At 41.6% G+C, this 27524-nt stretch overlaps 2 protein-coding genes across 4 annotated transcripts; both read right to left on the bottom strand.

Moving 5' to 3' along the window:
* Positions 1 to 84: 84 nt before the first annotated feature.
* st3gal8 (ST3 beta-galactoside alpha-2,3-sialyltransferase 8) lies at positions 85 to 15490 on the bottom strand. 2 transcript variants are annotated; one of them, XM_028405114.1, is made up of 9 exons: positions 15410 to 15490; positions 7428 to 7784; positions 7057 to 7219; positions 6836 to 6974; positions 5094 to 5287; positions 4839 to 5018; positions 4611 to 4656; positions 4276 to 4395; positions 85 to 3112 (listed from the first exon to the last, which is right to left on the bottom strand). In XM_028405114.1, exons 2-9 carry the CDS (start codon positions 7576 to 7578, stop codon positions 2945 to 2947), a joined length of 1161 nt encoding a protein of 386 aa, XP_028260915.1. In that variant the 5' UTR covers positions 7579 to 7784; positions 15410 to 15490; the 3' UTR covers positions 85 to 2944. The 2 variants fall into 2 exon arrangements, with proteins under 2 accessions (XP_028260915.1, XP_028260916.1); XM_028405115.1 differs by having other exon boundaries at positions 7057 to 7204.
* Positions 15491 to 17954: 2464 nt separating this feature from the next.
* On the bottom strand, positions 17955 to 26958 carry LOC114436617 (protein SSUH2 homolog). 2 transcript variants are annotated; one of them, XM_028406966.1, is made up of 13 exons: positions 26735 to 26953; positions 24473 to 24553; positions 24325 to 24400; positions 24002 to 24131; positions 23543 to 23603; positions 23281 to 23402; positions 22503 to 22565; positions 21772 to 21851; positions 21507 to 21599; positions 21094 to 21199; positions 20858 to 20965; positions 19617 to 19769; positions 17955 to 19574 (listed from the first exon to the last, which is right to left on the bottom strand). In XM_028406966.1, the coding sequence occupies exons 1-12, from the start codon at positions 26745 to 26747 to the stop codon at positions 19629 to 19631; spliced, it is 1074 nt and encodes a 357-aa protein (XP_028262767.1). In that variant the 5' UTR covers positions 26748 to 26953; the 3' UTR covers positions 17955 to 19574; positions 19617 to 19628. The 2 variants fall into 2 exon arrangements, with proteins under 2 accessions (XP_028262767.1, XP_028262768.1); XM_028406967.1 differs by having other exon boundaries at positions 17955 to 19769; positions 26735 to 26958.
* Positions 26959 to 27524: the final 566 nt, after the last annotated feature.

Genomic DNA, 27524 nt, shown 5'->3' with positions numbered 1-27524 from the left:
ACTCTTGTCATCTGGGTTTCAATGTTTCAATGTTTACTTCCAGGGTCAGTACAGCCTTTAAAACGGAAAACAAAACTCTTGAAATAAGTTTCATGATTTTTATTTCAGAGTGACAGCATGTTGTTTTCTGTGGTTTTGTTGAATATCAGTGCTTCTGTCTGTTTGGCAACTATGAATGAATTGATGATCAGCAGGTTGTTACACGAAACTTTCGCCGCGACTTACAGTCACAGTGAAAACATGATGAGCTGATTTAAAGCTACGATAACTGAATGTACATCACACATATGTCTCGTTTGGTTGCTCTGCTTTAAATCTACATACAGACGTTTAGAATAGGATTACAAGCAGCTGATTCGCTTCCTGCATTATTCATACAAATAAATGTTACATTTCCAGACTGCAGGGAATCTGATGAGCACAACTTTGGATTTAAACTCCTCACAAACGTAACTGTTGAGTGTGAGGAAGTAAATCTGTTTACAACAACTCTTCTGGTCAATTCTACAACCTAGCATCCAGATGTTAAACCCAGCTCAGGGCTCTCCAGGCATGCTGCGCTGACATTTAGTGGCTGAACTCAGGTTTATGGCACATTTAGGTAACTCATCATTAGCTTGTGAACTGGATCGTTTCCCAGTCTACTGGCAGGAGGTTTTCCCGGAGAAGGCAGCAAAGTGTTAAATCTCAGCAGTGGATGAAAACATTTAAAACAAGCAGCAGATGTTTTAGATTAAACCTGTTAAGGCTTCAGGCAACTCAGCAGTTGGATTTCAGAGACCACGTGACTTCAAACAGAACTACAGTAAAAACATCAGCCACCCTAATGACAGAGCAGCAGCCTCCAGGTGCATTTATAAACAAGTCCTCAGTCTGCTTCAAACAAAAGTGCTTGTTGAGAAATTAATGATCAGAAATCACACAGAGATGGTTCAGGTGTGAGCCAACAATGAGTGCAGCACCATGAATGGCCTCAGAGACTGTCTGATTCATGAGCTGTGTCTCAATTCAGAGATACAAGGCCCTCATAGAACACAAAGTTTGCACCAAGCGTTAAATGAGCATCTATAGAAGATGCCTAGCAACCTGGACATCTGCAGTTGATTTAAAGAGTAATCATCTGCTGTATTCACTGACGTTTTTGTCCGCATTTAAAGGACCCTCCAAACCCTCCACAAGACACAGCGTTGTGCTACCTTGGTGTTGGCATAGCTCTCTGCGTACACAAACAGTGAAGGGTTATGGTAAATTAACTAACACAAAGGCTACACACGTTAAACAAGCCAGTCACCCCTCAGTGATGACACAACAGTATGTCGAGTGCTGATTTGGCCTTGACTAGGATCGGGATGACCACACCAGAGTTTACCACGAAAAGTATGAAACATAAACCAAAAAAGCACAAACAATTACTGATCATTTCCACAACACAGGCACAGAGGGGGGACCAACAACAGCACAAACGAGAACAACCAACATTTCAGGTTGTTTCATTTGTTTCGATAATACCAGCTTTATCTATATCTGATGCAGTGCTACGCTAAAACCTTCAAAGCGAACATGTTCTCTTCTCTTTATCAGTCTTGGTGCCGACATCACTAAAACAAGTGTTAGATAAGTTTGTTTGAAGCAGACTTGCCATCAGCTTCAGGACAATTTCACACCAGCATGTTTGTCTGAATCTGTATCCACACCAAAAAAAGAGACAAAACGAGCAGGTTACAATGTTCTTATGTACACCTGTACTTCCACTAAAGGGCAGATCATTTTGTTGTTTGTCCAGACTGATGGTTTTAGGCTTGTTGGTGTGACAATGTCCTCCAAGTGTAAACGAAGCCACTCACATTCAGATGACTGACTGACAATCAGCAACAGTTTTTGTACATTCACAGCATAGGTGTGACGGCCGTCTGCGCGGCGTCACCACCCAGCCGACTGGTCAGTCGCTCCGTTCAGGTGGTTATTTTTGGTCGGACTTTAACTGAAATTGCACTACATCTTCCTACTTTTCCTACTCCATGCACGGCACATACTGGAAATGCTAATGATTGACTTTGTCCTGGTTAGGTTTTAATAAATCTTTAAAGCCACATACGTTTGTCTTTGTCGCTTCCTTAAGCATGGCTGTGGTTCACTTTATGTGTCACCAAGAAACAGATTAAAGAATCATGATAGAGACACTTTAACACAGGCTCCTCCCGTGCTCTACTACCATGTCCATATCAAGGTCAAGACAGCAAGCATCAATGGCTAATATTCTAAAAAAAAGGCAGGCGTGAGATTGCGTGAAAATATCCAGCTTCAAGTCAAGTTCGTGTCCTCTAGGTCAGAACGGTTATGGTTCAGTTAAAATAAATGGATGGATTATAAATGATTAATAAAATGTAAGTCTTCAAAGTGGTTGGACAGAGAAGTATGGCCTCTTCCCACCATTTTCTTCTTCAGGACAAAGTGCTTTCATTAAAAAAAGAGGTTATCCCTGTATAATGTCTAGAAAATATGATAAAAAAGAGATATAAAAAGTCTCTGGTTGTTTCCTGCTCCGCACAGAGCTCGTGGTTAATCCCAGCAGTCGCAGACGGCAGGATGGTTCAGTTGGTCTCCAAAAACTGCTGACCTGGACCTTATTTAAACCAGCAAATGGAAGGAGGTGACATGTTTCAGTATCTCCCACCGGAGTCCACAGGTAACTTAAAAACATCCTAGCATCCTTGATCCAGTATGCCTGGATGTCCGACTCAAGGCAGACATGGTGATTAATATAGAAAACCTACAAGGGGGTCTGGTTCCCATCCAAATCCCCACAAACCACATACAACTCTCAGCTGGCTCAGATTTGGTTTTTCAGTGCCATGGGACGGCCAGATGTGCCTACAAGCAGCCAGATAATGATCTGCCTGTCAGTCAGGCAGGCTGTCTGTGTGTATGTAGGTGAGTGGTTGTGTCACAGGTATAGACTGATCTTGCCTTCCTTGGCAAGCTGGTGGATGACCTGCGTCTCGAAGTCAGCGCTGTGGACGCCGGTCTTCCTGAAGGCTCCGGCATAGCGATTCTCCTCCCAGTAGTGGTGCCAGTTTCCCTGCTTATCAGCGCCGTAACCAAAAACCGACACCTGAACAGAGACAGGAAATGATGTCACACACAATAACAGTTGTATACGTGGGGAGATAATAACCTCATATCTTCACATTCAGGGACAATGAATGATCCATCATGTGGTCACTGTATGTACCAACAAGACAAACTTTGTTCTCATATGAATTAGTACTCTGTTAAAGTAGCTTAAAATTGATGAAATGAAGAAAGGCTATTTTAGCAGAAAAACAGCAGCTAGCATTAGCCCAGGGGTCGGCAACCTTCAGCATTAAAAGAGCCATTTGGGCCTGTTTCCCACTGAATAAAGCACACTCAGAGCCACAAACCCCTAATGTTATTTAGATTTCAGTGTGCCGTCATTAATTTCCTCCATGCCTTAGGCTACAGTAGTCAAGCTGAATTATGAAACACGTCGTTCAGGGTCCGATATAAAATATGTATTTTCAGAATAACAGCTTGTGTAATTATTTCTTTCACCTCGTTAATGTGAGTTCTGCTCTGGAACTTCACTACACAGCGTATCGTATCCATTTCAGGGCTGTAAGACATCACTTTGATTTTCATGAAGTATTGATCGAGTATGGATCGAGCGATGTTTACTTTTAAAGCAGTTCATGATGGAAAACACCAGCTCGCACAAGTATGAGGATACAAAGATCGACAAGACTCTAAATGCAAACTTTTCCATGTTCATATAAGTGGCTGTCGAACACGAGTTTGTCCGGTGTCCCAGGTGCTGCACACAGGACGTGACCGTGACACATATTTTGACAAAATATTAAGTTTTATTTTAATGTCACGAGAGCATCTCAATCTCCAAAGAAACAACTATTACTATGAAAAAACTAAATGAATAAAATAAAATACATTTAAATTAAACGGCCATTATTTATTCACATTATTATTATTTTTTTCCAAAAATGAGCTCGCCGCCTGGGAGCCACATCATAGGGATGAAAGAGCCTCATGCGGCTCCAGAGCCGCAGGTTGCCAACCCCTGCATTAGCTTGACAGATAAACCAGTTAAGTAATTTCCTGGGTGAGTGCTATGCTCAATTTAAAAACCCGACAACATCCATGATCTGCATAAATAAGTCCACAGTTTACACACTTTACTACATGTAAGTGTATTAAAAAAGTATCTGACATGTGCAGCAAGCTCCGCCCTCTCCCTCTTACCTGGTCACAGGTGTGCAGAGCGAAGATGATGGCCAGCATGCCGGTAGACGGGTAGCGTCCGTGATGCTCAGTCCAACGATCGTGAACATACTTGAAGAAAACCGGATTTACCACCAGAACCTGTATACATATACACACACAGAGACACACACACACACACACACAACAAAGTTCAAACTTTGAAACAAAAATGTTGAAATGTCAATGCACTTATACAAACACATTAGACAGAAACTTAAGTGAAACTTCTTCAAATCTAAAAATAGGAAAGAGAAGTAAAAACCAAAGCTGACAGCTGCAATAACAATAACAATCCTGAGACGTGTTGTTCTTACTTTGTCTCTATCAGCCTCCACTCGTTCTTTAACCCTCATGTAGGTCCTGAAAACAAACTCTGAATTAGTGCTTGTCGTTTATCAGAAGTTCATATTTTAAACTATGTAAAACACATTACACACAGCTTTTGCTGTCTGATATGATGTTTGAAATGTCTGTATAAACTTTTTCATGTTTGTTGGAACTCTGTGTTTCTGGTGGGTGTGTTTGTGTTGTCTGTGTCGTACATTTTGACCTGGCCGGTGGACAGTGCACTTGTCAGCCACTCCAGGTCTCTCAGTTTAAACGGCAGGAGGACGAGACTGACGCCATGATCAATGTCCACCGCGCTCTCTGGGTACAGAAAGTGATGCGTCGTCCGATTACCAACGTCCTTCTCAAACCCTCTGGTCATTGCCTTGTTCATCCTGAAGAGGAAGAAGAGAAAAGAGATGAGAGCCATTTCATCTCTGTTGGGTGTGTGGGTGATGTGCTGTATGTACCGGATCACAAAGCCATGAGAGTTGATCAGGTTGCCGTTTCCAGAATGCCGCAGGTTGCCAGAGTTGCCGACCACCGCACAACTACGACAACGGGAGGGGAGTGGCCTGAAGTCCACAGTGGGCGGTGAAATGACCTTGAACATCTCTGACATCACTTTCTGTAAAGTCTGGTCATTACCAGACCGCTGAAGACTCTGCAAGTAAACACAGTATGTTGTTTTAAAGGTGTGTTCATATGGCTTTTTCCAAAAATGTTTGTGTTTGTGTTCAAACAGCAACCAGTCAAGGAGGAGGCATAGGACCGATAAATTCTTAAAGGTAGGGTAGATTTCATTCTGATGCACGTTTTGTTAAATTAGTGTAACTTCTCTTTACAGTCCGATAGCAACCGATTAGTTCGGCAGTTTCGCATTTAAACTAAGATTATGAATCATCTATGGAAGCTATAAAATGCTAAAAACATCAGCCAATCCTCTGGGTGGACCCTGCACGTTCATGTGATTGGAGGCGTGGCTTCGGGGGTGAGCACCGAGAGAAAGGGGCGTGTGTTTACTTTCAAAATCTGGCTGACTCTCACTGAGTTTTCAAAATCTCCTACCCTACCTTTAACTTTTAGCACAGCTCTGCTGCTATACGCCTACACTGTGAGGGGACACAAACATGATCCACTGAACAGTCTCCTGTCCCCTTTCAGCCCCTCTTTCCCCTCCTCTTTTCTCATCAGCCTGACACATACTAGAGTACTGACACTAGAGTGCTGTCTTCCTCTTAGTTTTCTCTCTCTGCAGGTCTTTCTGCCTCCAGACCTGCATGCTGACCTGCAGTCCAGCCCCTGATCAATTATTGCTGATTGCCTGCACCAGTCTCTGTTGCTTATCTCTGTATAAATTATTATTATTTATTACATGATGATATATACATCCACTATAATATAAACACAATGGTTTCAGCTTGATTGACAACATTAACAACCTGTCATGTTTGTTCCTCTCTCTCTCTTCATAAATCAAAAATGAGCTATATAAATAAAATTGAACTGAACTAAACTGATTTGAATTCATACCAAGGATTCTTAGGCCTGCAGTTCCACAGGAAACTGAATACTTTCAGATTATGATGAAATGTTCAACATTTCCTGCCACAAACGGACAACACCAACACAGAATGCATCTGGTTGCTGCATACTGTGGAGCAGACTGATGATGTTAGCAGCATTACTGTCCCTCCTCCTCCTCTTTTTAATCTACTAATGGTTTCTGCAGCAAGACTTGATCTATAAATGCAGGAAGACTCAGCAGTCTGCAGGAGACGAATGTCTGACAAGTTACACAAGCACAAACGTTTTCTGAAAAGGTTCATTATTGATCCTGGCTATTTACTAAAACATCTGGAAATGTACTGTATTTTTTCCCTTCAATAGTCTAAAAAAACAGGTTTCAGTCTGTGATTCTGCTGACTTCTGGGTCACTAGGTGACACATCGCCTGCAATGATTTCCTGTAAGTTGACTCACACTCGACGATTGCTCTTAAAACACATTCAGTCACTGACAAATACAAAGAGGACAACTTCGGGTGAGTTACAGACGATGCGTCAATATTTTCTGTGATTTTTATATGTTCTTTACATATAATGTGATGTAATCCATGAAACATTTCAGGTGTTATAGTTTAACATCAACAAACCCCGTCTAGTAGGAGCAGTGGGTTTGACAGAAACTGCTCCAGTCCTTTTTGTCCTTACCAGCCACCATGCGAGTGCATAAGGGTCCAAGATGTTGTCTTTGGCCCGCAGGATGGGTTGCTGTTTTGGGTCGTAGCGTTGGCTGAACCAGTCTGACCCGTCCAGGTCTGAAATACAGGACTTAGAACATCCACACTGCCTGGAAGTGGATGACACAGAGGAGTCAGATGGGGACAATACAGCAGGGAATCATGGGAAATGTATGATCGCCAGCACATTACTTTAAATTATCCTCCGAATCATCAATCAGCTGCGCCTCCATTTTCTCAACCTCCACCTCCTCACCCTCTTCATCCTCCTCGGCATCAGGCTGGATGGTGCTGGGAGGTGAAGGGGTTGGGTCAGCATGTGGTGCTGTGGGTTTGACCACTGTGAACCAATAGGCTAGGTGTCAGAGAGCAAAGCATTATGGGAGTTCTGCTAACACTGAAGGCTGAATCTGACCACAAATCATGAATACTACAGAAACTTTAACTGCTTTAGGTACTGCACTGTTACTATGGCGACAACAACCACCACTAGTAGTAACTAGTACAAGCAATACAACTACAACTACTTCTGCTACTACAAAACTACTATGACAAATGCTCACCTGTCTCTCTGCCAGTGGGTGGGGCCCGACTGTTGGGCGGAGCTAAAGCCAGAGGCAGAAATTGTCTCCTCTGGATGCTCTGACTAGCGAGCATGAGGAAGAGGATGATGGCGGTCACCGCAGCAACGCACCACTTCCTCCTCAACAACATGGCTGGACGGATGACGGTCGGGCGGCAGCGGCAGGAGTGAGGACGCGTTGTGGAGCTGTCAATCGACCCACTATGTCAGCATAGTTGTACTGTGTCGTCTGTCGTCATCTGGAGATTTTCCTCTGTTCTGTCATTTCTGCACCAAGTCTGATCTCCATGAAGGATGAGTCTGTCCTGTGCAGCTTTCTGGTTGGTGGAAACAGGATCTGTATATAAACAGACACAGTGATATCTTCATCACAAACAAGAGTAATTACATCTTTGCTGTGCACAACACAACAATAATTTTTCTATACACATCCAAAAAATGCAATCACCTAACTAATGCTGTTTACAACCCAGAAGACATCTGTGTTTGAACCTGGCTGACATGTTGTTGCTGATGATGTCATGAAGACTGAGTGATGACATCAACATTTTTAAAACTCTGCCTCTAAAAGCACCACAAAGATAAATAGAGAGGCCCAGCTAAGGATTTCTGCTGAAGAATGGAGTCACCCCTTCCTCCTCCTCCTCCTCCTCCTCCTCCTACCACACTGCACCTCTCCACCTCCTCTCTGCCCCTGCAGGAATGTCTCCCTGAACAGTCGGTCTCTGAATACCAATCAGATCTGGAATTGGTTCAGCTTCTCCTGTTTCAGCTTTTACTCTCCCCGTGTCTGCTTCACTGTCCCTCTCGCCCTCTCCCACTTGTCCATGTGCGTGAGCGAGTGTGTATCTGTCAGCTGATCAGTGTTTCTTCATTTCTGTTATGTAATATAACAGTTTGTAACTCAACAAGTTATGTTTTTTGTTACTTCAGACATTATCATTGGCTTACATTTATTTTCCTATTGGAACCAGGAGTCCTTTATCTACAAAATTTGAACATTTTCCCACAAAAAAGTTCCGCAAGCTGAATGTGTAATAAGATTTATGTAGCACACACACAGTGCTAATGCTATTACTTTTGCTTCTAGTAGAACCTCTAAAGCTGCTTTAAAACTGCTCCACGTAACACAAAGGCGAAGACTGGTTAAACTCTGATACACAGCTCAAATTAGAAACCTAAAAAGATCAAAACAAAAAAAAACAAAGGGAGAAAAGGTGGTGTGGGAAAGTAAACAGCCTGAGAAAACAAAAACTCCATTTGCACCAATTCACACCGGTTCCTGAAAAACACTGCAGTAAAAACACTACAGTTCCTGCTTCCTGTTCACATGCATGGCAGCCATTTTAGCATGATGTGCTGTTATTTCTTATCTATCCAACTACTCACATATGACATTTCCATTTTGCTGTTATGTTATATTTCCTGCCAGAAGTCCTTATTACGCACACACATACACAAAACTCTGATTTGAGCCCCAGTCCTTAGTTATTACGGCAGAAAAAAAGGCGTTGTTTTAAAAGGCTGTGAACGCACAGCCTGAGACGGAGTTGAATGGACAGTAAAGAGTTAATGACTATTAGCTGAGTTACAGGCTTCATGTTGTTTTAAGGTTTGCAGGGAGGATGAAGCAACAGGGTTAAAGGTCACATGGGTTCCTGTGCTGAGAAAAAAAATGCATGACAACACTACTTCCTGTCCCATTTTCTCTGTGACCCCTAACCTCTGTGTTGACTTCAATATGGAAAGCAGCTGCTCGAATGATAGACAGACACTGTGATGGAGAACATAAAATGACATGAAACACTGACACAGAGAAATGTACAAAAAGGGGGTGGGCTTCAGGCCACTCAGAGAAAGAAACGTGGACGAGGAAACATGCTTCAAGTATGATTTCGGCAGATTACTCCTGTCATTAGCTCCAAATGTAACACAACCTGCTCGGTTCGGCAGCCAAAAATGTGGACTTGTGACCAAGTAGAGCTATCACAGTCTGCATTGCCACAACATTTTTGGATGCCCCTTAAGAAGATTTTAGCAAAGCCAAAAGAAAACGACCAAAACCTGGAACATTTATTAGTTTTTTGAGTTTTTTACTTTAGCATAGTAGAAGTTTTATCTTTAGTGGTAGTTGTAGCAGTATTTATTTATTTTATAATAAAAAGTGAGGTTTTGGTCTTTTCCTGGAACCTAAAAATGCCTTCATTCTTTTGTTATCTCAGTTTCCACCACAATTAAGATTAAGAAACCTTTATTAGTCCCACAATGGGGAAATAGCATACAATAATGCCGCAGTCTGAAGCTCCATGAGGAAAATAGTCAGCTGACAGCTCACAAAGCAACAGCTGCTTTGTTGCATTGTGCATGACTATATAAAACAACATGCCCCCTCAAGGCGTGGCCCTTCCTCAGAAATTTGAAAGATTTACATTTTCATTTGTTGGTTTCATGTGTATGCTTTCATGTGAGCATATTTAGGGAATTACAATGCCCATTTATCAAACTTACAAATAAGTAAGAACAAAACAAACGTCTGTTCTTCCACAAAAGAAAACAGAAAAAAAATATATTTTATACCAGACCTGCAGAATTTTCCACAAAAGGCAGCAGAAGCAGGAGGCTGTTATTTCTATAAAGTGTCACTGGCCAGAAACTGGGTGGAAAATGTGTCGAGGTTTAATAACCCCACAGCAGACACACATGCATGTCTTTCTATTTTTGCAAGGACACTAACAAACCTCCAAAAACAGAACACTTCTTAGAAACTGTATCCTAACCCTCAAACAGTTGTCAAGGAGGTCAGTGTCCTCACTTTCCAAAAATGTCCTCATTAAATGGTCCTCACAAAAACGGACAACCATGCACACAAACACACTAGAATACAGCAGCTTCAAATAGTGACTTAAGCAACAGCTCAGAACAGCCATTCACTCATGTCTATGTACAGCATTCATCACAGGCAGGCAGTCACGGTTAAATCATCAGTGTGTATACATAAAAACGGCTCATGTGACTAATCCCTAAAGACCACGCGTACTTCCTTTCCATGTTCCTCATTTCAGTCAAGACCCAAACTGTACAGATGTGTACGTGAATTTTAGGCTGTAGAAAATAAAGAAAAAACAGACTGTAACAACCTGTTTCTTTAGGTCAGATTTAGAGTCAAAAGTTATAATTACAGCTGTCCAAATACTGACTCACAGCCCCCACAACCTGCCTCTGTGTCTGTAATTATGTTCAATGTTACAGTGTCCTGTTTCAGCAGTCACATCCGCATGACATAATGAATACACACAACAACTACTCAAACATAAATAGAGGTCAAAAGTATATAAAAGACAAACAGACTACAGGCATATGGTAGAACATGAGAATACAAAAATACTACAAGGAGTTACAGTAAACTAGAGGATCTCTGACATCTTAGGATATTACAAGACAACAACAAAGTATATAAAAGTCATGGATGGAGTATTTTAGTTTGTCACACGGACAAACTAAAATACTTAACCCTCACCATCTAGAAACAAACTGCTAGGTTTGATATCCATACAAAAAAAACACCTATCACATCCAGAACCTGCTAAACACTAAGGTATGACTTTCAACATTTTGTTTCTTTTTTACATGCCTTTTTCAGAAAATATCGAAACTGACTGATTTTTTTATATCTTATGGTTGTATACCAGTTTGAGCTTTATCATAATCAGAGAATAGATTAAAACTCAGAATAAAGTCAAAGGAGTTTAAAGATGTGTCTAGACATTTACAGCTGCTGAAGAATAATTGTCTGCAGCAAAATCAGTACAAACAAACATTAAGTGTTCCAGGAAACTCTTGATGTTATAATGAAGGAGAGCTGCAACAAGATGACCACAGGTTACCAGCAGATGAATAATACAGGGATATGATGAGCAGTAATAACACACTGCAGTCTAGACCAAACAGCTCTATACTTTCATATCTTCCAGATACATCATGGAATATGACAGAATTTGAATCATCTTGTACTGTATGACAATAAACAACCTTTTTCCTCAAGAGTCTTGCTGAGGAAACTGACATCAGAGGACTAAACCGCGACGGCATGCAGCCGATGGCAGACTACCATCACAGGCTGACCTCTAGCACCACTTAACAGTTTAATATAAAAAGGAGCATCTGTGTTTTTGACTTTAAAAAACACCTCGATACCACCACAACACATCCTATTTTTGTATCAGTCGAAAAAAAACAGCGAGGTGTAAGATATTGGGCTATGTGCTGTTCCCACTGGTTTAATATCACCAATGAATCTGTAATAAATGGGGAGATTGACACATCAGATCCTGTGTAAATTCCAACACAAATTACTCCAGAGACTATTTTAGTAATTCTCTATCACCACTGACCGGGCACCTTTGACTGATGTTAACGAGGTTACACCATATGTTGTAGGTCACATCATAGTTTTTGTTTTTATGCCCTTGTTGTCATGTGGTCCTGATTTAAAGCATAAACCACAGATCGCTGTGAGGTGCATTTTACATGAAGGTGCTCCACATTTGTCGCACTGGTTTCACACCCTTTTTGCGCTTTGGGCAAAAGCAACACTTTCTGGGGGCCCTGGCTGTGGCTCCGTCTCGTCCTCCTCCTCTTCTTCTTCACCATAGAGCTTGCTCCGGGCTTGTAGGACCAGGCTGGCTGCAGTTTCCTGTGGGCAAATGGCTCCTGTTTGCAATGGCTAGAGCAATGAAAGCTCTGCCAAGCTGCTCCAAGAAGAGATGCCACCTGTGGTGCTTAGCGCTGTTCCAGCTGGGGTCCACAGGGGTTACAGCACATAAGCATTATAGCATGGTACATCTATCATGCGGTAGAACAGGCGCATGGGCCACCTGCGTGATTGCCGATGGCAGGAGTAGGTGCTACAAACCTGCAGAAGAAAAAGAAAAGATCAGATGACATGAATAAATGTATACACATCCTTCTTATTATTTTGACACACAAAAAAAAGAAAAGAAATATGCGCTTACCTGCCTGGTCTAGGTGGTCCACAGCCCTTTTGCATCTGTTATAATCTAGGTTGATCCGAGGTGTTAGTTCCACATCCCTGGACGTCTGGCTTTCGACGTCTTGAGCTCAAGGCAACAACATTTTTGCCCTTCTTCGGGTCATCAGAAGCAACGGCCTTTTGTGGGTGAACCCAAACACTAGGTGTTGAGGCAGACCTCCTTGTACACATTTGGAGCCTTCATGCATATGAAGTTTGCACATCACATAGAGCCCAAAACTTCCACCTATGCCTTGCAGGTTTGGAGGTCATGTACTGTCTGAATGAAAATTAAATAAACAAATTGTACAAGTTTGGCCCCCCAAAGGGAAATCCTAAGAACTATTTTTGACATCAAATCCTAACAATTACAGAAACAACATCAGAGTAAATACCACAGAACAGAGTTTCCCTCTAATTACCTAAACGGTGCTGATAATGGAACTTCTCTCCCAAAAAGCACTGATAACATGGCTGTTAACGCCCCTTCTCTGAATCAAAACATGACCAGACTGGAAGGGTGTTGATCGCTGTTTCCAAGCTGAGGAAACAGTAGACCAAATTCCTAACAAAGATTAATCCAAAGTTCACTTACTTATTAGCAAGCTTACTAGAACATTGCCCTGAAACTCTCCTAATTATAAACAACTCAGACGATAACTGTGTTTTGACTACAGGAACTCAGGGCTGCCACAAGTGGAACAATCCTTTGCAGGACCGGCGGTCACCTGCGGCATCCAAGCTCAAGGTAACATCAACAACAATCAATAAATCAATGTTGACCTGTGGGCAGCAACATGTTGCCAACAAGGCCGCACTTCAGATTCAAAATTAGCACGTTTCCTCTGTTTTAACATTTAATGTGCTTTTTTTTCCTATTAAAATATTGTTAAAGTTGTATATATTGGCATTGAACTTTGTTTTTATATTAATCATTATGAGACACAGCATTGCACTCTGACAAACTAAATACATAGTCCCTAGAAGAACCATGTGTTTCACAGACAAGTCGATATTACTCCCGCAAAAAACTATTAAATATAGTTTTATATAGTCATAAATGGCGAGCTTTGTTCCACACACATGTTTAGAACAATAATGGAACCGTTTGATACATAGGCGTAGCTACCATTATATCAGAGGGACCCCCCCACACACACACACACATTTTAAAACGACCCATTTGGACCCCCCCGACATTTACTGAGTAGGAAACTCCAACTAACGCTGTTTCGATTGCTCGTGAAAAAGTCTGTTCATAAGAGAATAACCTCACCACTGAAATCCACTCCTTGTTTTCCTGGTTACCACAGCGCCTGTACTGTTACTATAGTAACGGACCTAACAAAGCCAGTGGCTTTCATCGAGCGAGCGTGTAAAAACACCGCAAAGAGAACCATGAGTGCTGGTCGAAGCTGGTCGAAGCTTCAAATTGATGTTAAATCAACTTAGAAAAGTTGGGAGGAAGCTACTGTTTATTCTCAGTTACAGTATGATTTGTCTGGCGACATATTGTTTACGTTTTCTGCTTCCTTCCCACACACAATGGACATGAGGAGATTCCTAACAGTGCATTATATTAACAGGGAAACACTGATGTAGCAGATAAGGCAGTGCATCATTATAAACACATCCACAAGGTTTGTTGTGAATTAAGCAGTTTTATAAACAAATAAAAATAAAGACATGCATTTTTTTTGTAAGTTAGTATTTTTAGTGTTTCAGTATTATCTGCATTAAGTAGAGTTTGGTTCATGGTCCAACAACTTTTTGAAACTCAGATGATGAGACCTGTGTTCAAACAGAATATGCTGATGTTATTTCATTGATGATATATTGAAAAGCTCACTTATATTGGTTGTTAATTGAAAAGTAAAGCACAATCCATCTCCATCTATATTTAAGATTAGGTACTGAGAGTGAGTCAGAGGCAGGGCCATCATGTAGGGCCAGTAGAGAAAGTTCTGTTGCTGAGGTGAGTGATGACGGGGAAAACTCATCAGGTGGACATGAGGGAGATTTGCCAGTATTTTGTCTCTGTAAATGCGAGAAGGCCTCAGATATGGAGGCTTTGTATCATCTGTTAGTGTAGTAGCACCAGTATGGTTGACAAAACTTGGAATTAGTTTCTGTATGTCACCGTTTTTAAAATAAATGAGTTTTTGTTCTCTAAAATAGTCATTGAGTTAAGTGTTTACTTCTGTAGGTAAAATAGTTTAACAACCTGTTAAAATCCGCAGGAAATCGCAATTACTTCATATTATTATATTATATTTCATAATATATCAATGTACTTTTTTTCACCACCCACCCACAGAAGGTGCCCCCACCCCCACATTTTTAATGCTTCCTACGCCACTGGTTTGATATAAAGGAAAATCGAGTAAAACAGACTTAAACAGACTTTAAACAGACACAACTGTTGCCCAAGTTGTAACGGTGAAGTGAAAGAGGCGCTGCCAGCTAACGGAGACCGTGCAAGTCAATAAAACCGACCAGGTTTTATATTTTAAGAGGCGTGTGAAGAGAACAGCGTACAATAACCCCGACACACACAACTACTACAGAGAACTACAGAGAACTACCGAAACAACACAACGGGCTGTTAGACAGACAAAAAGTCAGTTAGGTTGTCCCTCCGTCGGCCCCCCACCTCCACCTCTCCCCATTTCTTATCGTTCATTTTCTTCTCTCACAAACAAACAAACAAACAAACAAACAAACTACAGAATCATCGCCAAATTCCACGAAGTCTGGTGGAAACTTTGTGAAGTGTTGAATTCGAGTTTTAACCACGCTGTTCCACACACACACACACACACACACACGGGGAGCTGTACTTTAACACAGACAGACACGGTGAGCCGGTACACAGTGGGTTAAACCCGCACAAAGCTCCGTTCTCCGTTAAGTACAAAGTGAAGAGGACTTACATGAAGCGGCGGCCGGGTGGTTCTTCTTCTTCTCCTCAGTGAGGCTGCGGGGCTCACAGCGTGATGATGCGGACCGGAAGCCCCGCCACAAAGGGAGGGGGGGGGCACTGTGGAGAGGGGGCGTGGTCAGACATGTTATTACTTTTCATTTTAAACAGTGTTTTTGGTGTGTGTTGGAGAAATCTGAAAAATATTTGCATATTTGCGTCACATTTGCATTCATGTGATGGTCTCTTCTACATCATCTGATATGAAAATAGTTATTTTAAGGTCCATTCTGATGGCTTGATGCTGCAGACGTGTGGTGCATCATTAAAACCAGGTCCCCAAACGGAACAGAACCTCCTGTAGTTTAGGTGTCTTTAATTGGTGATTGGCTATGAATTGTGAAGGCATTTCAAAGAAGGGGGTCAGTAAAAGGCCTTAGGTTAACTTAGGTTAACTTAAAAAAGTCATCTAACCAGGCTGAAAGAGAGACACCTTCATGATCCTTTGGACTTTAGGCTCAACAGGCCTGGCTGACCCATTAATCTACAGGGCAGCAGTGGCTCAGTGGTATAGCAGGGTTGTCCAATAACCAGAAGGTGGTTCAATCCCAACTCCTCCCTAGTCCCAAGACACTTTACCCACACAGCCTCCAGTGTACTCACTGGTGTATGGCGCTCTTTGCTGGGCTGCCTTAAGCAATTTCCCCATTATGGGACATAAATAAAGGTTTCTTAATTTTTCTTAATTTATGTTTACTGTCATATCATGGGAACTAGTTGCCATTTTAAATTAAAGTAAATTAATAAGAGAGAAGGGAGATTTATTGCCTTGGGACAAACATCATGATCCGCAGTGTTTTGAAATGCATTGCATTTACTGACTAAAATGTCCATAAATCAGCATAGTGTAGGGGTGTAGCTCTCAGCTTGTCACATGTTCGATGCTGAGACACTAAATTCTCTCCATGAAGCCTGCTGACACCCGCTGTAGTCAAGTTATAAGAAAGCACCACTGAACAGCAGGTTATGTTTTTAGCCTAGCATAGCCTCCTCCTTATCAGCATCAGATAACACAGCCAGCAAATTCAAAAATGTTGCCAAACACCGGCAGGTTTATAGCTGAACTCAGAAGACAGAACCATTTGGATCGTGTTTTTAGGTCACATTGTTAATGTTCCTGAATATATATTCAACCTGGCTCAGTTTTCAGGAAACACATTTGCTTCATGACTTACTATATAGTTTATTCAGATGTGAGTCAAATTCCGCTCTCCACAGTCACATGGGATACAGCCACAGGGCTCCTGATTCTTCCAAAACAAACGTTATCTACATGATGGTTGTAAAAGCTGCTGTGTCTATGTTTTATGTGCACAATGTGATGCCTAAAGAAAGTCCTGCAGATCCAAATGTTTGTATTAAATCATAATCACATGAAAGATCTTGAAGACTGTAAATGAATCAGTGATCAGTTGCCCTCAGCTCACACGGTTCTCAGATGTTTGATATCCTTCATGGATGGAAATAAGTTCAGTATTTGACAAATCTAAACATGTTAAAAGCCTCAGAGCTCAGGTGAGAATCAACACCGAGAGGACGGGAGGACAGGAAGTTAGACATGCTGAGGCAAGCAGCAACAGGAAGCTCGGTTAGCAGTTCAGGCTGTATAGTTTTTCTTTGCATTTTGTTGCTGAGCTGCAGCTCCAGCTCCAGACAGAAAGGGCATCTTGATAGTCCATCTGATAGTGACGTATGCACAATGTCAGCCTGCAGAGAGAGACGTGATCAGAGGCCTAAGTCTAAATGAAGTCACGAATGTGACAGCAACAGATAACGGAGACACAGCTCGGCTTCCTGCCTTCAGCGCCACCTTCTCTGCATTTATTTTTTTATTTCTGTTGAACAACAAATCTGCAAAAACACATTCATCCCACACTTTAAATATAGAGTCTACAATATATGCAGCAGGATGGTAGCTATGATTCTGCTGCAGGCTGCACAAGGTGAGATTTAAACTCATTCTATCCCTCATTATTATATATTTTTCCCACATTAGTTTGTTAAAAAAAAGTGAGCACGATGTGTTTGACTACACGTTTCGGCTCCCAGTAAAAATGCATTACTCTCACCTCTAGCATTAAAGTAAAAAGTATTCTAGTCTGAAAAGGATCACAAAATTACATCCAGTATCATCCCATTAATACACAGCATACAGCTATGAATAAAAGATCTGAGTACTTCAACACAGCTGGGAAAGAGTCTTTTTGTCCGTCTGATCAAAGACAGCCTCTGATCATGGCCCTGCCGGTGATAAACTTTATACCTGTATGAGAGGAATAATCCCTCTAGAGTGATGAAGGACAGAGCTTAAACTGAAAGGAAATGCGATACCAGCCTGGGGTGGGCCGCCGCCAGTCACAGTGAAGCACTGCTTTGTCTCTGATAAAGTCTTTCATCTGTCATCCATGAGTAAAAAAAAATAAAAGAGACAAACTTTTACTCCAATCTATTATTGTCTGTTTCACCTGTGTGTGTGTGAAAAGATCAGACAGAAGCAGTCAAGTCTTTAAAGTTTATTCTTCTGCCTAAACAGTAGCATATGTTTGGTTATACATCCTAAAAGCAGAATATTACATTAGACCCTTTTGTTAGTAGCATAAACTGTTTGTTAGCACGGTTTGTTTTAAGGCTTGAACACAGCAGTAAAGGGGAATTTCACCCGTCACACTCCAGCAGCTTCACTTCAGCTTGAAATGTCATGTTGTGTTCAACAACACTCTCACATCAGAATATTAAGGGTTAAGCTGATAATAGAGAACACTCAAGATAAAATGTTAGTTTGGTTGTTTGTTCTAAAACATTTCGACTGCTCTGACAACAAAACATTCACAGATTAGTCATTTTGTATTAGTAGATTTTTTTTTTGCTGATATAAAGAAAAGGACATGCTCCAACAAGCAGATATATATTTCACTGCTACATTTGTTTTTTCTAATAAATCTCTGACTCCTGTTATGATCTGTTGCTATGGTGATGATGATGCTACATGATGCTTGTGAGCGTAACCATTTTGTTTTTAGACACCTGAATGTATGTTTTTTTTGTGTGTATGTCACTACAGCACCACTTAGCCTTGCTGCTAAGGCATCCCTGTGGACACACACAGTACTGCAGCTAAAATAAAGCACCGTACAACTTGGACAGAATTGCATCAAGGCACAAGAAAGCAAATCCAGTTCCTATAATGAAGCAGGTTTTACAAGAACAACTGCATGATATGTTGAGGTATATTTAATCCCAGAGATTTAAGTGAGATGAATTGAACTGAACAGCATAATCAGACAAACCTAACAGCATAATAAAATGTTGTAAAACTTGGTGAGGTGATGAAAAGATGGAGTGTTTAAGCTGAGGTAGGATGTAAATGTTTTGTTCTTGCTGCAGTCAGGCGACCTGACTAAAAAATCAACCCTTTAATTATCAGAAAACACACAAGCTGCTCTGTGATTCACCTTCAGCCAGTGACTACAGTAATACTTTTACTGTCCACTCCTGATCTCTAATAAAGTGGTTCACAAAATGTACACAAAATGTACACTAAAATACCGTATAACCTAAATCCACCAGAATAATCACAGTGATCTTTTACATGTAATTTTATATTGGTAAATGACCCGAAATCAATAAGAATCTGTTCTGATCTGCAGCATTCAGAACGTCAGAACACACATATTTAAAAACCTCTGTGTTATTTGACCTGCTCTGGAAGGTGATTTATACAGTTTTAGGAGCTCACAGGCACATAGGCACACAATTTAAGTTAGCATGCTAACACAGAGGAATTTCCCTCTTTTAATACCTTAAATACCTTTTTATGAGGTAAAGAGATGAAGAAAAAATAGAAGGAAGTAAGGCAATTCCTGCAATTTTCTGTAGACACTTTCTGGGGTGGAATTAAAAAAATGAGGCATCACAGCATCTGTCAAGGACTGACAGCAGTTATGTAAAACGGGTGTTCAAGCATAATAATAATACTACAGGTCATTTTTCTAGTAATTTTAACTAAATATGCTACACAAGTCTAATGAAAATGCATTAAATGTTATACTTTTTGCAACTATTGGATTAATGTGTTCTGAACTGGTATATGGAAAAATCATGTAAATTGGTCATAACTGTTTCCATAACTGGACCACAGGGGTTAAAACAAGAGACGTAGCAGCATTTCTTTACTACAGGATGACACAGCAGCAGGTTGCTGGGTAGTTGTCAGCGCTGACCTTTTGCTCGTTGCCGTAAACGTAGAACAAGTGATCGCCACCTTTCCACTTATAGTTCACCTTAGTGATGGGGATCAGCTCAACTGTCTGTCTCTGAGGGCGAGAGAGAGAGAGAGTGTTGTATAAGCTTTTAATGTATGGAAATACTAAACGTCATGTCAGAGTGACACGTTAGCTTAGCTTAGCACAGAGACTGGAAGCAGGAGGACAAACAGTGTTATCAACAGGCTAACAATGACCAACACTCCAACTGATACTTCCAGCTTTTATTTTGTATTCAGTCTGCCAACACTTCAGCTTCTTATCTTAACGCAATATATTTATGGAGCATCCACTTCAAAGCTCCCTGTGCTTAAATCTGGACCGACACACTAATCAGTGACACTTCATTTGTTTTCTTTAGGATTTCAAGTGAAATTAATTTTTAATTTACGGTTCAACTGTCTTCAGTGCTTATACAAACTGTGACACTTACGCACCCAACTATCCACTTCATCTCTTTAACTGACTACTTGAAAACGATTGTACTTCCTGTCATATACTCATAACAAATGTAACGACAGAGCACCATTGACTGTAAATTGCCTAATTCAGGCACCATATAAGTCACTTTGTACAATCCAGGTGACACAGAAAACACTGGGATAACCTTCTTCTAGTGCTTTAACTAACATTTCAGTGTTTATCATTTCTGCTTAACTGACATCACTTCAGCTGCTTTCAATGCACGACAGCAACCAGCTGCCGCAGAAACGTCCAAACCAGTTTCACATCCAGTGTATTGACACATCAGTAGCTTTTGTCTTCCCCAAACCGAAAGCGTCTCTAGTTTAACCACAGCTGCTGCTATGTACAGGCTGTTGGTTTTTATTTTACAGTAGCATGCACACCATATGTTGATTATATATATTATTAGAACCACATTCTGAATAAGACTCTGAATAATGTGTTTGCAGGCACTGCAGCTACAGGACATGTTCCCATTTAGGTGATGGAACCAGCAGTGATGCTAGAGCTCAGCTCATTCAACAAACCAAAGATGTTGGCAGCTGCCACAAAATGCTGTAAAAAAAGTGTTTACATGCGGTAATGATATAATATTGACATAGTTCACGACTATAATGTGATTATGGCTTTCTCTGAATAGGATCCTCTCAGATTGGACAAGTTTTACTTCCCACCTGCTGCAGGATCCTGGAGGTCTGGCTGAACTGGGCTTGGTGCTGTTTGATCAGGCGCTCAGAGGCCTCAGAGATGGCCGGGTTTGGAAAACCAAGCAGTGGGTAGAGCTGAGAGGAGACAGACAGACAGAATGACAACCTGTACTGACAAGTAGCAGACTATTAACACAGGCAGTGTCATTAACCCACAGCTGTCTTTTACTGCCACCTGATGGACAAGGTGTGTGTGTGTGTACCAGGTACTGGTTGTTCTTGAACAGCTCCTTTCCGCTCACTGAGCGCAGATCATCCATATTCAGACCACAGTTCTGCTGCACCACATGGTCATCCACATGGTTAACCCTAAACATGGAAACACACATACACTGTATACACACAATCTGTAAACACCTCGCCAGATACCCACCCTTTCAAAATTTCAGCTGCTCAAATTACACATTAGGTAATTTTACCTTTATTCACAACAAGCTGCCAAAGCATCATTGGTGCATAAATGACTTAGTGACAATTTTAACCCCTCAAGCACCATTTTCCACACTAGAACATCATCGCTGAGCACTGCAGCAGGGAACCTGAACCTCAAAGACTGCTGCTACTCCTGACCCATGACCCATGAAGATTCTTCAAGGCTTTCATAAGCTGAACTCACCACTCCACTTTGAGCTGGATGAAGGTCAGCAGTTGTCGTTTTCCTTTGCAGGTGTCACACTGCTTCTTTCCTCGAGCATCACACTTTGTACACCTACACACACACACAAACATGTCACACACATGTATCGTGTTCCTGATCTGATCCAAATAGGGACAGTGTTGTAGTTTAAAACCTCTAAGTAAGATTCAATGAGCTATGACCCAACTAAACCACAGGGCCCGTCAGCACCAACCAGGCCCACCACCAGACCCCACTTCAATACCTGTCTTTGCCTGTAGCATCACAGCGAGTACAGTTGGTGCCATTGCTGGTCCCAGAGCCATTACACACAAAGCACGATTTCTGTTGACACAACATTCAGACATGTTCATTTGCAATTCTCTTTACCTTCCGACAGTTCTTATTGATCTATGATAGTATTCTTTTTCATCAGACCAGTGTTTTTTGTGTTTTACCTTGACTCGACATGTTTCGACTGCTTCCTGCAGTCTTCCTCAGAAGTCACATGATTTTACCGGTGCCGTGTCTGCCAACTGATCTTATGCAGGTTGTGGCGCCATTCTCCCACTACTCCAGGTAGTGGGGGAACAGCGCCACCTGTAGTCCGGCTTCTTCCACACCTGGGACACAGCGCTGAAAAAGCCGGACTACAGGTGGTGCTGTTCCCCCACTACCTGGAGTAGTGGGAGAATGTCGCCACAACCTGCATAAGATCAGTTGGCAGACACGTCACCGGTAAAATCATGTGACTTCTGAGGAAGACTGCAGGAAGCAGTCGAAACATGTCGAGTCAAGGTAAAACACAAAAAACACTGGTCTGATTAAAAAGAATACTATCATAGTACAAAAAAGGTGAAGACCAAATGAACCTTGTCAAAATAGTTCTTATTGATATCTGATTATTGATCTACTATGGCTTCTAACTTTACATCAAAGTTTCAACAATTATGATATAAGTCATATTACTCATTAGGTGATTGACAGTCTTCTTACATATCCACTCCCATGGCATTCCTCACATGGCAAAGTTCCTGAAGCATGGCAGGTGTTGCAATCCTACACCCACACAGACACACACAGAAATAATAAAAACATCACTACTTTCCTGTTGGACACAGACATCCCTGCTCTCTGACTGACAACAATACCCATGCTACACACTGTAAAGGCAGCCAGCTAAATCTGTGGAACTCCCTGAAGGATCCTAAGAAGTTCTCTAAGATCTAAGTGAAATTCTTCTGGGAACCCCTGGATTCCTGTTAGCTCTGATAATTGATATCCTATGCATTTTAATACCGGTAAAACACACACACACACATTGACTAACCCCAAAAAAACATGAATAATCTCTTAAAATAACCGAAAGAACATTTTACAAATCTCAAAGAATGTCGTCCATAAAGAACAGCTGGAGTTAGGGAAGACTGTACACTCTTTAGAGACATCAGAAACCCTGAAAACCCAAAGAAAGGCTTTACTGAAACCTCTGTAGGAACACTGTGACTCTAAAGAGTCACAAGGTCCCTCTGGTCCTAATAGGGTTTTTAGGGATCTATTCTATGAAGACCTTCTGAACTTTTTGGTGCCTCTCCAACTTCCTCCATTGCCATCTGAACCTCGTCAATGACCCATGAACTGAATGTCATCAATGACCCATGTTGAATGTCATGATGAATCTACCTTCTCCCCACCAACCTCATCAAGGACTCCTAAAATATTCAGGCTTACTCAAACTAAAATGATGGTAACTACAGCAACATAGTAGACGAACCTTGACAGAGGAAGTGTAAGGCACACGGATCACCTCCGTGTGATTGGTGAAGACCTTGGGGGGCGTGGCCTGAATCTCCCAGGGCCGAGGGGCGGTCTGGGTGTAGAAGTCTGTTGGCTCACCTGTCAGTCAAACACAGCAAGCTGTCAATCAAACACCAGCTAACACAAAATGCCATCAGGGTTATACAGGGTATAATTAACACAGGTATGGTGATCCACCTGTTGTATGTTAAATACAGTAAACGGAATATTTTATTTACCTTCAAAAGGTTTTTGGGCCCACTCAGTGGACCTGGACTCAGTAAATGTCTCCAGGCGGTACTACAGAGGAGAAAGAGAAACTTCACAGTGCAGAATAAACTGCTACACATTTTTTTTAAGCAATGCGGTGGCTTGACATATTTCACAGCTGATCAAGGTTCTCAGTAATGTTCTTTGTAGTCCACCCATTGATGGTGAAATTTCTGACTCACATCTTACAGATGCAGAACGCATAATAACTGCAACAGAGCATTACATTACTCAAACACACTATTGATACAGGTGGGACGTTTTTCTGACGCATTCTGCTGTACATATTGCATAAAACTGCGTGGAGTCATTTGACGAGTTGTGTAATATGTTGTGCAGTCCTACCCATCTGTGGTGCAGACGGTTGATGTTGCCCTGTTATCACTTTTTGTTTCATAATAAAAGTATGAGTATGAACATATGTTCACCCTGTATGTGTTGAACGGCTCCATGCTGGTGATGACTCCGTCAGTGGCCGGAGCTGAACTGTAGCAGCAATTAGATGAAGCAAAGTTCTTGAAGGCCTCACGAGCCACATCCTCTGGGAGAGAGGGGACACTATAACACACACACACAGAAGTTAAAAATATCATTACTGTCTGTTAGGAGAAGAATCCTGCTTTCTGATTGGCTGTCACATGTGTATTAAAAATCAAACATAGATCATAATGACAGGCAATTTAGATGGCAGGTAACCATTTGCTAATATTCTCTGAATGACTGGCCGTGGATGAGTGACATCCCATCTCACCTCCAGTCGCCAGGTGTGGGACCCGGCTGAGGCGGGGCTACAGGCTCGGCAGGCATAGGAGGCGGCAGGTAACCTCCTGCAACAATGAAAGTAGTTGAAACAACCTTAAGGTTAATGTAAAGAAAAACATTTGAAGGACTCTTCTTACCTCCACCGGCCACAGTGCCTTCATAGCCGGGGACGTTGCCAAACATGTTGGCTGGTGGAGCGGTGAGTGGGGGGTATGCCGCTGGAATAAACAACAACAACAAATAGTGACATTTTTAATATGAGTTTAAAGCTAGAGAGAATTTTAAAACCATGTTTTACTGTCATTATTTCTGAGTGTCTAAACGATCTTGCATCCAACAGACGGCTAAAATCTCATTAGTGAGCCAGATATGAGAGCTGAGAGAGCAGCTTCAGAGGTGAGATCAGGCTTACATCTGAATAGACCCAGGCTGCCTGTTTACCCCTCTTTCAAGTCTTTATGCTAAGCTAACTTAGCGTGGCATCAAAAGTGAATTTAGGCATATTATTTGTAGAATGCATCTTGATGGTGCCTGTTCATTTCCACCTGCACTCGCCTGGAACAGGTTTCACATGACTGCACAGAGGACAGAGGCTAAAGCTGGCTTCATAAACACACAAAGCACACAAACAGAGAGGTAAAACTGTTTTTGTGATACCTCTCCTCTCTCTGTATGCTCTCTATAACTATAGAGAAAATGAACATGGTGTGAGCAGTTAAACACTCAGACTCCCCCTACCCCCACCCCCACAGCTGTTCTAGTAAGTCAAACTTAAAACATGACACCGCCAGCATCACTGAGGGGAAAAAGCCAACGTTCACTCCGCTCGGTTTTCAGGAAGAACTGAATTCTTATTAAAGGATCCACGCATATTTTACACATTTTATTTATTGTGTTTAAATAATTTAAAAGTATCAACTGTTGTTGCAGAATGAAAACCAATAAGTACAACACTTTGGACCATGAAGTGTGATTACTGGACACACTCAGTTGTCTCATTTTACTAAACAAACACACATTATCATCTCTCTTTACTTTGTTCTACAGTGGACTGAATATCTTCAGTATTTGGGCTGCAACTAATCATTAACTACTATTGATCAATCTGGTAATTCTTAAAAAAATGTGAGATGTAATCATTAATAACTGATCTATTGAACTTTAACATAGGGGCAGCTGTGGGTGAGTGTCTCTGTGATTTAATCCAGACAGCTGGTTTGAATAAGCTGTGATGGCCACGATCAGTTTCAGTCACATGAATGTCCGACCGGCATGTTCCTCATCCTGGGCAGGACGAAGACTCCTTTCTGTTCAGATCCCACAGTGATGAAACTAAAGTGCTCGCTCTCACTTCTCCTGCGGGAAACGCCATACTGTCCTGTATCTACATCCTTTTTTTCTCATTTCGAATCTTTTCTTTATCTACTGACGTCATTGTGACTCAGGTGAAGATGCAAAGAATAATCATTTTCAGACTATACAGTGTCCCAGTTTTTTGGAACCTACTTTAACTCACAAACTTTTAGAAACTGGGTCACATATGGTCTAATTCTGTTTCTAAGCCACCCTCTGCTAAACAAACATGAGCTACACCTGTTTCCCTCTACAGACCGGAAAATAACATCTAAGTTATGTCTCACTAGACACTGTCAGAGGTCCAGCTTATTGGTCACTGGTCTTTGCCTTCTGGGGATCAAGCATTGCACAGACAGGCAGAATTTTAAGATGCCATGCAGCTGCATTGTGGGAAGTTTTGTGTTTTATAAGATTGACTCACAGATCATTGCAAGAAGGTGAAGATGAGACAAAAAGGGAAGAGATGGTGAGTCAAGTACAAATGACAAGAAGGTGAGGACAGGAAGACAGAAAGGAGGAAGAAGAGGGGAGAAGAAAAGAACAGAAAAGATGTAGGAAGGACCAGCAATAAAACTTGTTGTGACATGTTGCGTTCACTGTCATGGTAAACCCTTTGGCTGCAGTGAAAAAGCATCAAATCTGCTCAGAACAAACAGACATGATGAACACATTCAGAGATCAATCTAACAGCTCTTAAAACTGGTTATTTTCTTGATAAGTAGCCTGTAGCGGGATTTAATCTGGTGGACTAGTCACGTGATCATGATTCTGGTTTTTCTCATCCAGAAAATCTGATGCATAATTTAAAATCTGCTTCAATCAAATTAAATAAATAAATGAATAAAAACAAAACGTGTTCACCTAAAAACATAACATACACTTAGTTCAGTTGACAGAAATCAGTTGTGTTGGTGCCTCTCTTTTAGGATGGGCGTGTGGTGTGTGGACCGCTTGGTGTCCTGCAGCAGTCTGTGTGGTCTTCGTAGTCTGTGTTGTGTCCCTGTTCCTGAATGTTGTGTGTTGCCGCGTGTTTCAGGTCCTACCTGTGCTGTTCATGCTGCTGTGGATTGAGCACTCTTAGATCGGCTCCGTTCGCTTCAATCTCCGTGGATCTCCTTTAACAGCTCAGTCCCGAACCCCCCGATACAAGCCTCCCCTCAGCGAAGAGCTTCCGGTTGCACCTTCAAAATAAAAGCTTCGCACAACTTGCACGGAAACTAAACATCAGAATTAAAAGCAGATCAATGACAGTTTAGTAAGCTTTAACTATTTGAACATAGTGGTGGGAGAAAACATGTTTTGGACACTTAAAGGGAAGGTTGATTTGAAGATTGATTTGAGGGATGAGTCAGTGGGGGCCACACACTTCACACCTGCCACTTTGCAGACCTCATTGGAGCCTGTCTCAGGAACTACAGGGTTGCTTGTTACTAAACATGTATAATGTGGCTAACAACATGTAAACACCTTTAACATTAGAGATGTCAAATAACATTAGAGTTGACTTATTTTTACATTTGTTTGAACACGCGAGTTTTCAGATCATTTGAAAATGTGGTCACAGCATGTGGGTGTTAATGACCCTGATGCGTGCTGCGACCTTTAGCGGGATGTAGGTGTTACTTTCAGTGTGACAGGATGCTGAGGGTTAAGCAGACGCATCTATAAGTGTGATTTTTTTCTGTGGTGGTCGAGAGCTTAGCACGAAACACGTGCAAATCAATCTTTTGTGAAAGATGTGCTGTTACATGCAGGGGAGTGGTGAAAAGGTGACACTGTGGATGTCCTACACTTTACTGCTGCTGTTGTATCTTTGTAAATTGATTTTTATTT

This window comes from Parambassis ranga, chromosome 5 (genome assembly GCF_900634625.1).
Source record: "Parambassis ranga chromosome 5, fParRan2.1, whole genome shotgun sequence".
Taxonomy (NCBI): domain Eukaryota; kingdom Metazoa; phylum Chordata; class Actinopteri; family Ambassidae; genus Parambassis; species Parambassis ranga.
This window is presented reverse-complemented; position numbering and strand designations above follow the sequence as displayed.